Below are 15718 nucleotides of genomic sequence, written 5' to 3' on the forward strand. Positions count from 1 at the left end.
CAGACTGCCATCCATGAACCGAGAGACTACACCGATGATTGTCGTCAGGTTCGTGAGAAGGAGTATGAGGGACAAATGGATGACGGCTTTCCAAACCATAAGCAGAGAAGATAGGAGCAGCCCCGGAATCGACGTGAAAAAAATCAACAGAAACCTGCCGAACGGACACTTCAGGCTAATGAATCAGCTGACTGCCAAGAGTGCTAAAGAACTGAAAGCCGCTCGTGAGTTAGCTAGGGAAAATGATTGGAAATTCGTCTGGTTTCGTGGTTCACAAATGTGCGCTAAGAAGTCGGAGGGCTCACCTGTATTCAAAGTCAAGGGACTGGACCATCTGAAAAAAGTTATCAACGGAGAGGAATAAAGTGTTGCTACAGGTTTGATTAAACATTTATTATGAATGATCTCACGCAATTTGTAGATAGTATTAACAGTGTTAGGGAATGTGAAAGTACCGATGAATACTTGAACTATATCCAGCCCCTTAATTATGAATTGAATATTTTTAGTTTAAATATAAGAAGTTTGAAAAGAAATTTTGATCAAATTCTCATTATTTTGAACAGCATGAGAACAAAATTTGAGGTTCTAATTTTTACTGAAACCTGGACTTCTGAAGAAGAAAAATCACTGTTAAACATTAATGGCTATAATTTATATATAAAAAGTAACTCCTTGAATCGTTCAGATGGAATTGTCATGTATGTAGCTAATAGTATTTCCTCGAAAAAAATTGATAGTCCAAACGAATATCCTTTCTTAGCTGTTGAGCTGCAAACTAAAAATAATAAATATTTAGTAACATCCGTTTATAGATCTCCTAGTACAAGTATACCTTTATTTATAGAACAACTTGATAATTATATGAATGGTTCATGCTTTAATTTTGATTATTCATTAGTGATAGGTGATGTAAATATTGATTTGTTATGTAACTCTAAAAAAACGCATGATTATTTGTCTATTATGAGTTCGCATGGGTTTGAGTCCTTTGTCAATAGAAAAACTCGTCCTGCTTCAAATACTTGTTTAGACCATATTTTTTCTAAATCCAAACATAATGACTCATTACCACATGATAAAATGATCCAGAAACTATCTAATATTGGTATTCAAGGAATAGAGTTAGATTTCTTTGAAAGTTATCTAAGGGGTAGAAGCCAAATCGTTAGCTGTGGTGGTAGTAATAGTGAGATTAGAGATGTGACATGGGGTCTACCTCAAGGGACTGTATTGGGACCAGTTTTATTTTTGATCTATGTTAATAACCTGCCTAGTGTACTGGACTCAGTTGGGTCTAAGACAATTTGTTTTGCTGATGACACAGCACTTATCTTCCAAGAAGGTTCCTGGGAAGATGTTATCAAGCAAACTAAAGTGGGTTACTATAAGGTTTCTCAGTGGCTAAAATGTAATTATTTGAGACTAAATCTTGGTAAAACAAAATGTATGACCTTCAGTCCAACAACAAGAGGAGATCTAGATATGAACAGGCTTTGTTTGAATAATGCTTGTAACAGGTATCCATGTGATTCTTGCAATGAGGTTATTGAGAGTGTAAACAATTACAAGTATCTTGGTATTTTTGTTGATAAGCATCTACGCTGGTCACCTCAGATTAGCTACCTTTGTAGAAAATTAAGGGTGGTCAATTTAAAAATGTACATGCTTAGAAGTATTTTGAGTCTAAAATTACTAAAATCTGTTTATTTTGCTCTATTCCAATCCTTAGTTCAGTATGGTAATTCTATATGGGGAGGAACTTTTGATTCAACTTTAAAACCTCTATTTGTTTTACAAAAGTTAGTTATCAAAACAATAATGAGGTATCCGAGAGATTTCCCAAGTGTCACATTGTTTCAAAATTCCAATCTGTTCACTATAAGACAATTGTTCATTTTAAAGACTATTAAGAAACATGTACTCAAATTAAAAAATATTAAAAATTTTCAAAGAGTAACTAGACAAGTCGCTCAAAACTTGATCACAATTGAAAGAGTTGATAGCACCCTATCCCGTAGAAGTATTTCATATTTGAGAAATAAACTCTATAATAAAGTTCCAAGAGGATGGTTGTTAAAGAAGCCTAAAATAAAAGATTTCCATACCTGGGTGAAAGAAAATTATTTTTATTCAATTAATGATTTGGTTTAATATTGATTGATGTTGTATGAATCTTAAATTCAGCTTTATGTATATCTTTAATTTATTGTTATTTCTTAGAATGGAATATTTAGTTGGTTGAATGTTAATTACTGTTAGCCTATATTATAATATTGTAGGATCATTTTATATATTAATATTAATGTATAAGTGAATAAGTTATATTAAGACTCCACGTTGGCGTACAAGTTTTCTTTTGCCGACGTGTAGCACAAAGTTGTCAATTTCCTTTCAGTTGTATTCTGTATATATTTTTGTGCAATAAACGATTTGATTTGATTTGATGTAGTTATTTCTACATTAATTAAACAATCTAAGTAGCTCTATTAAAATACTCTATTAGAACACTAATTGAAGTAAAACGTTTTTCTATTCTACGCTGTTTACTACAAGTATATTGAACAAAGTCTCGTTTAGAGAAAGTAGAATAGGTTCTGAAAACCCAAATACATTATTACATTGAGACTTTGTATTCTAAACAAAAATGGACAAAGTAAAGATTAAATATAAAAAAGTATAGGCTTACTACGGAGGTGAACTGGAGGGAAATATTTTCACTGTATAATGATTATTTTAAACATCCAATGAAAGCTGTATAAATAGAACAAAGGACTTCTGCTACTATAAATATTGACCGAACTCATATTTAGTTTCTCATAAAATTTTTTTCTTCACTAATATAAATTTTTTCCTTGTTTCGTTATCTCGATTTTCAATTTCTTTGTAAAGTGATTATTGTAATTTTTTTGATTGGGGAGCAATTTTTGGGGTTTTCCCGTAGGCTTCCATTTTGTTGTAAATAAATAGCAGAAGGAAATTTGAAGATATCTTCCATCTTTGATACCTGGCCAGAATAGCTAAAACATCATAATTGAATGAAGCTGTTCAGAGAGTGCCTGGTGGGCGAAGAGTTAGAGCCCCTCCGCCGGCAACGGAGAGGTACCGGGTTCAATTCCCGGTCTGGGCACAATTTTTGGTCAGTAGCACTCTTCAAATTTCCTACTGCTATCAAGTTATTTGCAGTATCAGATATCCTTGGTTTTATTTATATGTCTTTTATTGGATGTTTTTTATATAATTATTACAGTAATAATATTCCAGCAGTTTTGGTTAGCTACAATTTCTAACAAAATCTTCCATCAGGGATATATTTATTGCTGAAATGTGAATTTCAAGATATTCAAGGAGCACAAGATATTCTCTCGACTTCATGATTGATTATAATAGACAATTTATATTTATTTAACCACAAAATAAAACAATACACGTTTGGAAACAACAAGCCAAACCGGTTGTCTGTACAAAAATATAATACTGTAAAATATATATTATGAACAAAATTAAAACTGATAATATAAGCTAGTAGAATGAAAACCTAGGAGTAGGGGTAAAGTGAGAGTACTGAAGAAAAGCTGGCTCAAAGCTGCCCCCAAATCTGCCCCAAAGCTGATTCTTGGTTCTAACCTTGCCCAATTCAATGTAATCTGAACTAACTTAACCTAGCCATACCCCTAATCTCACAATAAATCTCAAATGAAGATCCCCATTCCCACTTTTTTGGAAAAAACTAGATCCAGCTTTTTTTTATTTCTTGAATAACTAAGAAACCGTTAATTTTACAAAAAAATTACAAGAATAACTTTTTCCAGTAAATCTAATTACGAATCCATTGACACCCCATTTGTCAAGATTGAACAAAAAATAAGGATCTCATGGGAAAACTAGATCCAGCTTTTTTCAATTTCTTTAATAACTAAGAAACCGTTAATTTTACAATACATTTACAAGAATAACTTTTTCCAGTAAATCTAATAATAATAAATCCATTGACCCCCCCATTTGTCAAGATTGAACAGAAAATAAGGATCTTATGGAAAAAGTAGATCCAATTTCTTGAATAACTAAGAAACCAAGAATAATTTTTTTCAGTAAATCCATTTGTCAAGGGATCCTAACTCAATTTTTTCTGAAACTGAGCAACAAGCACACAGAATCTCTAATGATATTTTTATGTTGAGACCCTTTCTTAAGCAACACAAACCTCAGCACTAAACCCCCACATGGGATGACCCTCTGTCCTTAACCAGCTAAGTTTGAACTACTTGAAAACTCACCTCAGGTTGTATTAAACATTTATTATAAAAATAGATCATGAGTGTTGATAAATTTGGTCGATATTTGTATGATAAAGATAATAATAGTGATATTAATGTTGATATCAAAAATTTGATTCAGAATTTTTTCCATTTTTTACAATGCATACCATTAGCTGTAACTTTCATACCAAACATCAATCTCAATAATGAAAAAGAGTGGAAGTATATGACTGATCCAAACTTAATCCAACAACAATTCTCACTTTCTTCTGGAATCTCTTTTAAAGAATGGTATGAAAAAAATGTAATAAATATAGGTGAAAAATCTTAGGTTTAGGTGAGTACACCCAGAAAGAAATTGTAGATGTAGGTGAGTACACCCAGAAAAAAATGTAGGTTTGGTTACCCAGATCAAGAACATTATTCAACTTTAATAAAAATAATTCATTTGAGAAATCTAAGCTTATATAGATAGCACAAATTTGACACTATATAATCACAGTCAGTATTTGAATATATTGTGCTTTGAAAGAAGCTGATAAATCAAAAAAATATAAAATGCTTTAAAATTAAATTTGAAGAAAATGGTTGGAGATCATTCTATGGGAAGACAAGAACAATATTCTACAAATTAATGATAAATCAATGGGATGATACTGAAGGTAAAATATTGATACATTTGTAGAGTGTGGGAGATTAATACTTTTGATTTGAATATTGTCTAGTTTTTAACCAAATTTCTTGTTATTTTATAGAAGATTTTTTCAAATTTATAATACTCTTTTTACTGTTCAACTCAGTGGTGTATATTCAAACTCATTATCATAGAGGATTAAACAGTAGGCACTGGTTTTTTCTGAGAAATTATTTGTTGTTTCCAATGACAACTTTATGTCTATTGCTCCAGATTTCAATAGTTCATTTTGCTTACTACAGTCTATAACAACCAATGGTGCATATTCATCAAATGTTTTATACTCAATTGATGTACTGCTGTTATAAGGATAGTATTCATTTTGGAATTCAGAGAACATGTGATACAATAAATGTTTATTACCAACAATATTTTCATAGGGGAATGATTGAGCATTTAAATAGAGATTAACATTGTTCAGATTACAGAAATCAAAATGTGACCTGTTAGCAGTTATAACATTTTTCCTATTCTTTTGAAATCCAAGAATAATGAATCTAGGTTTCAAAATGTTCGAAGTTGTCTTAACTGTCCATTGAAGATTGGTAGTTTCAGGTAATTGTGGAAATTCATGCAATTCCCATGACCTGAATGGAATGGTAATTGGTATATCACTATGTGTTAAACTCAGCAGATCAAGACGAACAGTGTCAGAAGCATGTATGTAGGGTACTTTCCATTGTAGTTTTGTAATATCAATTTTCACCGATTTTGCTGTCTCTGATTCAATACAATTTAAGTCTGATGATGATCTTAATAGAACAATTTCCTGACAAACATTTAATAGAACTTTTCTATAGTCTTCCATTACACCTAACCACATATCCAAAGGAATGCAAAAGCCGAATTTATCTAAACTATTCCATCCAGTCAACTTCCATCCTGCATTCTCCATAATTTTTTCATTGAGTTTTGATTGACGACGTAGATAGTTTTTCATGGTTGTTGTCAATCCTACATTACGTGTGCGATCAACTTCAACCCCTCCCAATTCATATCTGATTTCATCAAATAGGTATGCAACTCCATTATTGATAAGTGAAAAGTCCTTGGTTTCAACATCATTCTTATCTTTCACTTTGATTTTGCCTTCAATTATGAGAAAACTTCTACTTGGAAGTGTATGAATATCTTCTTGTTTTAAACTAATTCGAATTTCATCATTGTAATTGAATGTCTGTTGAATATATGGTGTGTGAGTGACATACTCATATTTGGTAATACTCTCATCAAGATGTACACTCTGATCAACAAGTAATATATCCGACTTGACTTCTTTCTTATACATTTTTATTATATATTTTTTCTTCTCAATACAACCTGAGGTGAGTTTTCAAGTAGTTCAAACTTAGCTGGTTAAAGACAGAGGGTCATCCCATGTGGGGGTTTAGTGCTGAGGTTTGTGTTGCTTAAGAAAGGGTCTCAACATAAAAATATCATTAGAGATTCTGTGTGCTTGTTGCTCAGTTTCAGAAAAAATTGAGTTAGGATCCCTTGACAAATGGATTTACTGAAAAAAATTATTCTTGGTTTCTTAGTTATTCAAGAAATTGGATCTAGTTTTCCCATGAGATCCTTATTTTTTGTTCAATCTTGACAAATGGGGTTGCAATGGATTCGTAATTAGATTTACTGGAAAAAGTTATTCTTGTAATTTTTTTGTAAAATTAACGGTTTCTTAGTTATTCAAGAAATAAAAAAAAACTGGATCTAGTTTTTTCCAAAAAAAAGTGGGAATGGGGATCTTCATTTGAGATTTATTGTGAGATTAGGGGTATGGCTAGGTTAAGTTAGTTCAGATTACATTGAATTGGGCAATGTTAGAACCAAGAATCAGCTTTGGGGCAGATTTGGGCCAGCTTTGGGGCAGCTTTTCTTCAGTACTCTCACTTTACCCCTACTCCTAGGAAGCAATAATGAAATATGAAGGCCGAAGTAGCCTAAAACAAAATTTAATAATCATTATAGAAATGACTAGTACCCTTTTTTATTTTGTTTACATAAACAATTTAACAATTCAAGCAGCCCTAAGTATTAAAATACTTTATTAGAAAATATAGTGAATATTAAATAATGAAGAATTGGCCTACAGTGATTCAAGATTATTGAGTAGTAGGCCTATTAGGATTCAGAATAAATTTTCTGAAAATTGCTTGAAGGCTTTGGCTCAAAATTTTCTAGTTTCATTCAAAATTTAGGCGTTTTGAATAATTACTGTTCTATATTTTGTTAAGTTTAGACTTTAATAATATTTATTCGATTCAAAATTTGCTGAATTTTTCTGAGCTTTGAATAGTGTGAATTGTTTTTAGAAAAATGAAAATGGAATAAGCCACATTTTGACTCTGACAGTAAGTATAAATTGGAAGTGGGACAGTTTTGGGCATGAGCTTGTTGTGCCTTTCCGCATGTCAAGTATTTATACACAATGTGATAGATAAATAATTAAATTGTTAATTTATTTCAAAATTTGAAGCAATATCACCTGAGAAGTACAAATATAAAAGCAACTCACGAGACGAGATGAGCCTTGACCAGTGGTCCCAAGAACATGTTGGAGACCTGGATGAAGCCGTTGTCGACAAGAGCATCGAACACCTGCCGGGTTCCGTCGGCGTCCCCCTTCTCGGCAATCGTGTTCAACAATCGCCAGCAAATCACATTGTAGGCGAATGGCTTGTCTTTCTGCGCCTCTTTGCTTAGGTCGCCCTCCTCCCTCTTTTGGGTCTGCAGGAACAGCAACGCATCTAAGGCAAACATGCCAATTAGTTCTCATAGTACATTTCACAAAATACGATTTGATTCTAGGTACCGTACTACAGATAAAAATTCACGACACAGGTAACTTCAATTATTTCACAAAATATAACTTGCTTTTAAAAGTACTACTGATGAACATTCACGCAAAAGGTAACTTCAATGATTTGGGTTTCACATTATAGGGAGAATCAAACCATTTATCATGAGCGTCGGGTAAATCTAATCCAGAGAGGTATGCAGCTTAAAGATATACAGGTTATAGTTTTCTTCTGAACGACTTTTAACCTAATATCATCCTTATTTAAAGAATTTGACAAGTTTACGACAGAACTTGAGTTTGTGGCCTAGGCCCAACTCAACATTAAACACTAGTGTGACTTTTGAATGCTTGCTACCATCGGACTCCCCAATAATAAATGCAAAGAGAGAATTTTACATGAAATGATCAATAAAACTATAAAGCCTGAGAAGTAAATACAATTTCAAATGAAAGCTTTCGTCTAAACTAAAACAATATCAAATATTCAAAATATAAGCAGATTTTCAAAAAGTTGTCACTAATTCACAGATGTTGACAGCTAAGAATAAAAAAAAAAAACGATTTTTTTTTGTAAGATTGCCTCAACTTATTAATATTAGAGTAAATTCCAAACATTTTGTAAAAATTAGATTCTCTCATACTACTGTATTTTGATCTAAAATAATCTTAAGACGGCCAACAATGTGCGAAAACAATTTACAACATGTCAACTGACCTTGAAGACGGTCGCTCTCTATAAGTCCAGTAGCAACCTTGACAGATTTGATGTTATCTAGTTTGATATCTGGTTCCTTCTCTCGAAGCTCATTCAACATTTCAAACGCTTTATCGTGGGATTTACTGTCCAAATATTTTTCAATCATCATGGCATACATGCCAGCAGTGAGGAAGTAGCCTTCAGACTTCAATTCCTAAAATAGAGGACAATATTCATTCATTTTAAAAATATCCTTCCATACTTTTTTTAAATACAACAATATCGAGTATTGAATAACAATAATCGAGAAGATAGTAGGATTTATGCAACAAATAGAATATAGAAAGTAATCAGTTATACGCCGTTACCAACCAAAATACAAAGCCAAGTTAAAAAGAAACTATTTCATTTATTTATTCAGAAACCCAAATTCCTTAATCTAACAAAACGATTGCTTCTGAGTCATTATAATCTATTTTATCATAGAAACTTTTAAATTTATTCGACATAACATTTACATTTCAAACTTTTACATAAAAAACAAAGCTTTTAACATAACAATGGATAAGCTCTTGTAGCAAATCGTACAGCTGAAGCTAAACATTCTACGACAAACTCACTCAAATCAGAATTATAGTAGCCTACTTGAAACAGTTTGGTATTAGAAATTGACAAATTGATGTGAATGTTTGTAAGCTTTATATATTGAAAGAATATTGACATAAGAACGTAGTATTCTTGTAGAGAAATTGTTAGGATAAGAATTGTTTGAAACCCACATAAAATTATTCAGCCAAGGTTTCTATGATAAAAACCATTATCAAGTTTTGCAGGCCAGTTTGACAATTAGCCATGCAATTGGAGAAAAACTAGTATCAATTCGATATTAATTTATTGCTAGTTTCAACCACTGAAGGATGCGATCTTAATTTCAAGTAACAAATACATAAGTTCTCTATTATTCAGTGAAATGATTGGAGCAGCATCACAATTTATTGAAAATATTACAACTTGTCAAACCAGCTTGTAATTCAATTTCAATAATAATTGTATAATTTTCAATGATAAATACCTTGAAGTAAGATTCCGCTCTCTCCACATCATCGGTTGAACAATAAAGAGCAAGAAGTTGCTTTTTTATTCCATTTGTGTTCTCACCTTTTGCTTCAAGGGTTTTCTTAATAGCAAGCAATGACTCTTCATTCTGAGAAAACGATTGAAATACAAATTTTATGCGATGTCTATAAAAAAAAATACGAATATCAAGATAACAAGATAGTATTATTATTATTCTTTCACGTGATTTGAAGTTATAAGTGAGGAAGTTGAAGTTATTTAATGAAAATCATTTCGCAAACCACAAATACTGTATCACTTTCAAGAAGTAGCCTACGACGTAATTCTCATCACAGCAACAATCCTATAATACAATTCAAAAACAGGTAACTCTTGTTTTGTATATAAAGTTAATTCAGTTAAATAAATTTCCCAAATAATTGGTGGAATAAATTATCCGAGAAGTAAGTTTACTTACTAGTTTTCAACGTTTACAGTATTACACTTATTCAAACTTATCATTTGATAATTTTATATTATTCGAGTATTTTGGAAACAAAACTAAATCCTGTCAAATAAATTATCCAAAAAATTAGGATATGTCCAACTTGTATCATATTAGAACGTACCACATCAACGACTTCTACTAGCAAAGAGATAACTTCAAGCAGAATAGAATAATTGCCTTTATTGAGGGCGGAGTTAGGACTCTAGGTCCTCTCTGCCACACAACCCTATTGGTGATGACACAGAAGATAAACGAGATATAATAGAGGAAAAGATTCGGCACATCAAATAACACAATTAGAACATTCTACAATTGAAAACTTCACTGAAATTGGGTCGATTGAATAAAAACTAGAATGTAGTGACTTGAAACTAGTCATTGGTTCTAGCCACGGTATTTAGATGAAATATACCGTGGTTCTAGCTATACATAAAATTATACAGCTGACTTGAATCCTCGCGCGTGAAAATTACTTAGAACTAGCAATTGCTAGCTTTTATTCTATTGATCTATTTTTCCAAGTACTGTATTCCTGTTATTTTACTTGTATTTTCTGACAGTGTTGACTGTTCTGACAGTTTTGGAAGAAGCAAAGACGCATGCAGATGGTGATGAATGAAGACTAACCCTGGGTGCAAACTTGACAGGCAGTCTGCGTAGAATTGGAGCCGGCGAGATGTCGGTGCCAGAGAGTCGAGTCAACAGATCGGACAGGTCTGTCGTGGGGTTAGCGTCCGACAGCTGCGACTGAATCTGCTCGGCTGTCGAGTTGCTCAGGCCTAACCCTTGTTCCAGGCATTTCTGAATCACAAACAAATCTTAGTCAATGATCGACAAGTTCTATCAAGATATTAGCATCAATAAGTCGATTGGGATGCTTTTAGATAGCATCTAATACAAACACCGTAAGTCGACTTCCGTAGCATTCAACTTATTTGATATGTTTATTCATTTAATAATACACAAAACACGATTCATCAAAAATATTGTGAAGAACCAACAGGCACAACCCAAAACTGTTCCTTCCCCGAATTTCGATTCATACACTAGTCCAAAAAGTAGGTTACGTTTCATTCACTTTTGAATTTGAGTCCAATTTTCAGTGCGAACGTGAAAATGATTAACATTGTATTGAAAATGAATACTTGTTTTCGATTAATTTAAAACATTACGACCTTGAAATTACTTACTTAATTGAAAAAATGTGACATTTTGTTTCAAAAGACTTGAAACTTTTATTTCATTTGATCGTCACATGGTTGTAGAAATCATGCCCGATATACTGAAACGTGGCAGGAAGTCGAATTTCGGTGATAGGTATGTGTCATTAAGAATTACTGTCACATTAAACCAAAACAACACTCATATCCTCAACTAGGAATATATAGAAGTAGTTCTAGTAGTAGTGAATATATAGAAGTAGTTCTTTCAGAAATGTTAATAAATTAATGTTTTGCAAAGTTGAACAGTCCTTAATCACCCGATAAGGATACAGGCATGATTCACACTAAGTTGAGTTGAATCGTTTCATCATCAAAAACACTACACATATATGCCTACACTACACTTGATAATACGAAGATAAATGCCTTGTAAAATGTAAAACAATTAATCCTATCAAGAAATTTTAATTCACAAGCGGACTGACAATACCGGGGGGCAGTTGATAGATATCTTACTAATTGGAAATACATACACTGTAACCCAAAATAATTATAGTAAAATATATAAGTTTATTCTACTTTTAGCTAATCACTCACAGAGCGACCGAGAAGTCTGGGTTGTCGAGTTTTTCAAGACCGACTTAATGTGACTTTCCTGTTATTTCAATAGATGGACAAGAAAGGAGATTCTCTCAGTTAATCTTCCGAATTTCAAATCCAAGTCCAAAGTAGATCGTTCCATACCACTAATAATTATTGTCAGTGACAAATAGAGACGAACCTGGAACAATTCGCGGTAGGGCACTTCGAAATTTCTGTCTTTGTTAACAATTTCGAGCAGAGTGCGACCAATGAACTCCCGGTCGTCGAATACGGGCTCCTCTACAAGGTCTTCGGCCTGGCTGCGCGGAAGGCTCTTGGTTTGGATCATGGCGCGCATCAGCCGCGTGAACGACTCCACGTCTTTGGTGGCCAGCAGCGACTTCACCAGTGCAATACGCGAGATCGAAACTGTGTACACTGCCTGATATGATGAAGCTGAAACAAACCAAAACTTTCAAGTCAATAAAAATAAACTATTCAAATTTTAAAAGCTGAAAAAAGTGAAAATACTACCCTATAACTTAAGTAAATAAAAATGAAAAATTCAAAGAAGAATTTGAAATAGCTTCTTACAATTTGTATTATAATCAGTAATGTTTCATTACAATGAAGAACATGATAACTATGATGTGATAACCATGGAAGATAATAATAATTATTATTCCATATCTGCAGTATTTTTTTTCTAAATAATATTGATATCTGATAATAATTGAAGCATCAGTGAAATCAATAACATTCACACTAGTTAATGAGATTCAGTTTCAATAGGTGAAATCAGTCAATATAAATTAATGTGATTGATGGAAAAATAATAATCAATTTCGATGAATTTGGATATCAGCAACTCTAATCATCCAATTTCATATAGATACGATATTCGCGATTAATTCGTTAACTACAAGAAGTTTAATTGGGTTAGTTTAGTTTGATCAATTGGGACCAACATTAGTCAATTGCCATAGCTGATAAACTATTAAAAAACACTGATTGTATGGTAAATTCCACTCTACTATTTTTCTTGACAATAAAATCAGTAATTTTGAATCACGGATAAATTCCATAATTCAAATCATTTATGTACCAAATGTATTATTAAATTGTTTAACTTCCAATTATTAATTGTATTAATATTAAAACTATCATGTGACTTTTTCTCTATAAATAAAACAAAATTAATACTTTATATATATAAAAGTAAAATTTTATAATTTAAAAATGATACTTCAATTTATCGAAAAATTTGAAAATCTTCACACAAACGTTGAAAAATCTAGGAGAGCTACAACGTTTTATCTTCACCACACTTAGTAGAACTGACCAATAGCAGCGGCATCGGCCATCCTATTGTTGGCGAGGTAGTAGCTGGCAATGGCGGCGGCTGAGGCACCGATGGACACGCCGGCCTCCTTCAACTCGGCAACGAGATCGACGGCGGCGCTGACGGGGCCGAGGGCCAGCGCCCGCGGCAACACGTACTCTCGCAGCGTCTCCGCCGTCGGCGTCACCTTCAGATCACACATCTGTCGAACCACCTTCACCACATCTACTCAAAACCAATCACTTCTTTAATACACCAATTTCAATTTATTTATTTAAAAATACAATTTCAATAAAAACAGTATACATATATTTATATTTATTATTTTAACTACCAATGTTATTTCATTACATTAGTGTCATTTGCATTGTAAATAAATAAAACAAATAAATCCCTCTAGCTATTAGATATTTGAGGGATAAGAATAGAAGTACACTCTAATTTACTAGACTGCAATATATTATTAACTAAGTAAAGTGCAAAATTCATAAATAATAACTTATACCATAATAATCCAATATTCTTGTTAGATGACTGACTGTCTGACTAAACTATTGTGTGCTTGCTTATTTACTCTTAAATTAAAATTCTATACAAAATTGAATCTTACATAATAACTTCCAACAATATTGATTTCTAAACTTTTTCTATATCTTTTCTAGTTTTTGAGATATCCACTCTTGAAAGAGAGATATTTTTGAAAAAGCACATTTAACTACAATTTTTTGCTACTTTTGCTCGTATAGAGTTTTTAAAACCGATGTAAAAATCTATGCTGATTATGAGCTCATAGAGCATCAAATTCTCTTCAAATGAGTACAATAAAAGGACAACATTTAAAATTGAAATAATGAATGCTCATCATAGCTTTGTAGAGCATTAAATGCTCTTTAATCTGAAGTATAATTTTATTTGATGTTTTCGTTTCACTGTTACAGCAGCTTCAATGTGTTGGGGGGGGGGGGTGAAATTTTCAATTTTGCAACTTGCGAGTGTTAACTTAGCGGTTGCAGACCTTTAACAGAAGGACGAAATATGTGCACTTCAGCTATGTTTCCCTCCCTCTCAACTGGTCCCAATTGAGGTTCAAAGTCAAAAATTGTGTTTCAGAAATTCATCTCAACTTCCATTGTCAAATGAACAATTGTTGCAAAATTGAAATTTCACCCTCTATATAGAAGCTGCTATAACAGTTAACGGAAAACATCAAATAAAATAATACAGCAGATTAAAGAGCATTTAATGCTCTACAAACCTATGATGGGCATTCATTATGTCACTCTTCAATGTTGTCATTTTATTTTACATCAATTGAAGAGAATTTGATGCTCTATGAGTTCATAATCAGCATAGATATTTTCCATCGGGTTTAAAAAAGTTATTAGAGCAAAAGTAGCAAACAATTTGGAGGTAAACGTGTTATTTCAAAAATGTCTCACTTTCAAGAGTGGATATCTCAAAAACTAGAAAAGATATAGAAAAAGTTGTGAAATCAATATTGTAGGAAATTATGTAAGCTTCAATTTTGTATAGGATAGTCATGTACGTAAGATGCATAATTTTCGAGTTACATGCGAGAAACCGAAAAAATGTACCTTTCAGCCACCCCCACACCCTTTGCAAAGGGGGTAGGGGTGGGGACTTTTGATATGTTTACCTCCTTACTACCCTAAACAGAACTGCGTGGGCTAAAATTGTCTTTGGACACAAACTATTCCTTCTACAGGCAAACTTTTTTGAGCATTCATTGCCTGGACTAAAATGAATATATTGCATCAATGCTTAAATCTTAGCTGATATTTCAGAATTGACAAGCAAACTTACCTTTCCTAGTATTCTGTTTGACAAGGACCGGCCAAAAGTAGTGCGGTCTGACCGGATAGTAGGCGTCTTTCAAAGCTTTTATCAGAGCAATGGACAATTCGACGTTCCCAGACAGCAATGCATTCTCGGTTGCTATCAACAGTCCACGAGAATTTTGATCTTTCTCCTTCATTGCCTCACATAACTTTAGGATACTTTCAATTGGCTGTGAGCAAAAAAATAGTTCTCAGTTTGAAATGGATCAGTATTGTTTATCAGTTATATTTAAGGAATTTTCAATATATTATAACTTGACAGTAGCTGGTAGTGTTATTAATCTTACATTTCAAATAGACCTTTTATAGGCGATTTCCATCTTATTCTTTAAAATGTTATTAGGCCTATACCGTTTTTCCTCATATCCATATTAAATATTCTTATAAAATCAACAATATTTGATCCTGATTCTTACTGATCTGAGTCATTAATTTTCTCCAGTAGCCTGTCTATTCATTTATTTCAATATTTTTTCGCTTTCTCTTTCAGCAGTGAAGGACAGTCTTTAGAAAATAAAGTCTTCTCTAAGACTTTTATTTTCAATATTTTTTCGCTTTCTCTTTCAGCAGTGAAGGACAGTCTTTAGAAAATAAAGTCTTCTCTAAGACTTTTATTTTCCAATATTGAAGTCTCATATTTATTATTTTATTGTCAGTTTTTTTCAGAGTTCTTTATTATCTCTGGTATATTTTGTATTATATATGTATTTTCTGCTAACGACGTGGTTAAGTGGTAAAGTAGATATTACTGTCCAAAC

The 15718-nt window shown here is 32.5% G+C and overlaps 1 protein-coding gene across 1 annotated transcript in view; it reads right to left on the reverse strand.

Moving 5' to 3' along the window:
* LOC111052113 (leucine-rich PPR motif-containing protein, mitochondrial) overlaps positions 1-15718 on the reverse strand; it is a 56156-nt gene that overhangs the window by 26383 nt on the left and 14055 nt on the right. The window contains exons 7-13 of the mRNA XM_039427962.1: positions 14926-15130; positions 13102-13326; positions 11959-12215; positions 10642-10815; positions 9523-9654; positions 8469-8664; positions 7469-7700 (exon numbers count right to left, since the gene is read on the reverse strand). Of these exons, the coding sequence (XP_039283896.1) occupies positions 7469-7700; positions 8469-8664; positions 9523-9654; positions 10642-10815; positions 11959-12215; positions 13102-13326; positions 14926-15130 (1421 nt within the window). The remainder of the gene's footprint in view (positions 1-7468; positions 7701-8468; positions 8665-9522; positions 9655-10641; positions 10816-11958; positions 12216-13101; positions 13327-14925; positions 15131-15718) is intronic.

This window comes from Nilaparvata lugens, chromosome 5, assembly GCF_014356525.2.
Source record: "Nilaparvata lugens isolate BPH chromosome 5, ASM1435652v1, whole genome shotgun sequence".
Taxonomy (NCBI): domain Eukaryota; kingdom Metazoa; phylum Arthropoda; class Insecta; order Hemiptera; family Delphacidae; genus Nilaparvata; species Nilaparvata lugens.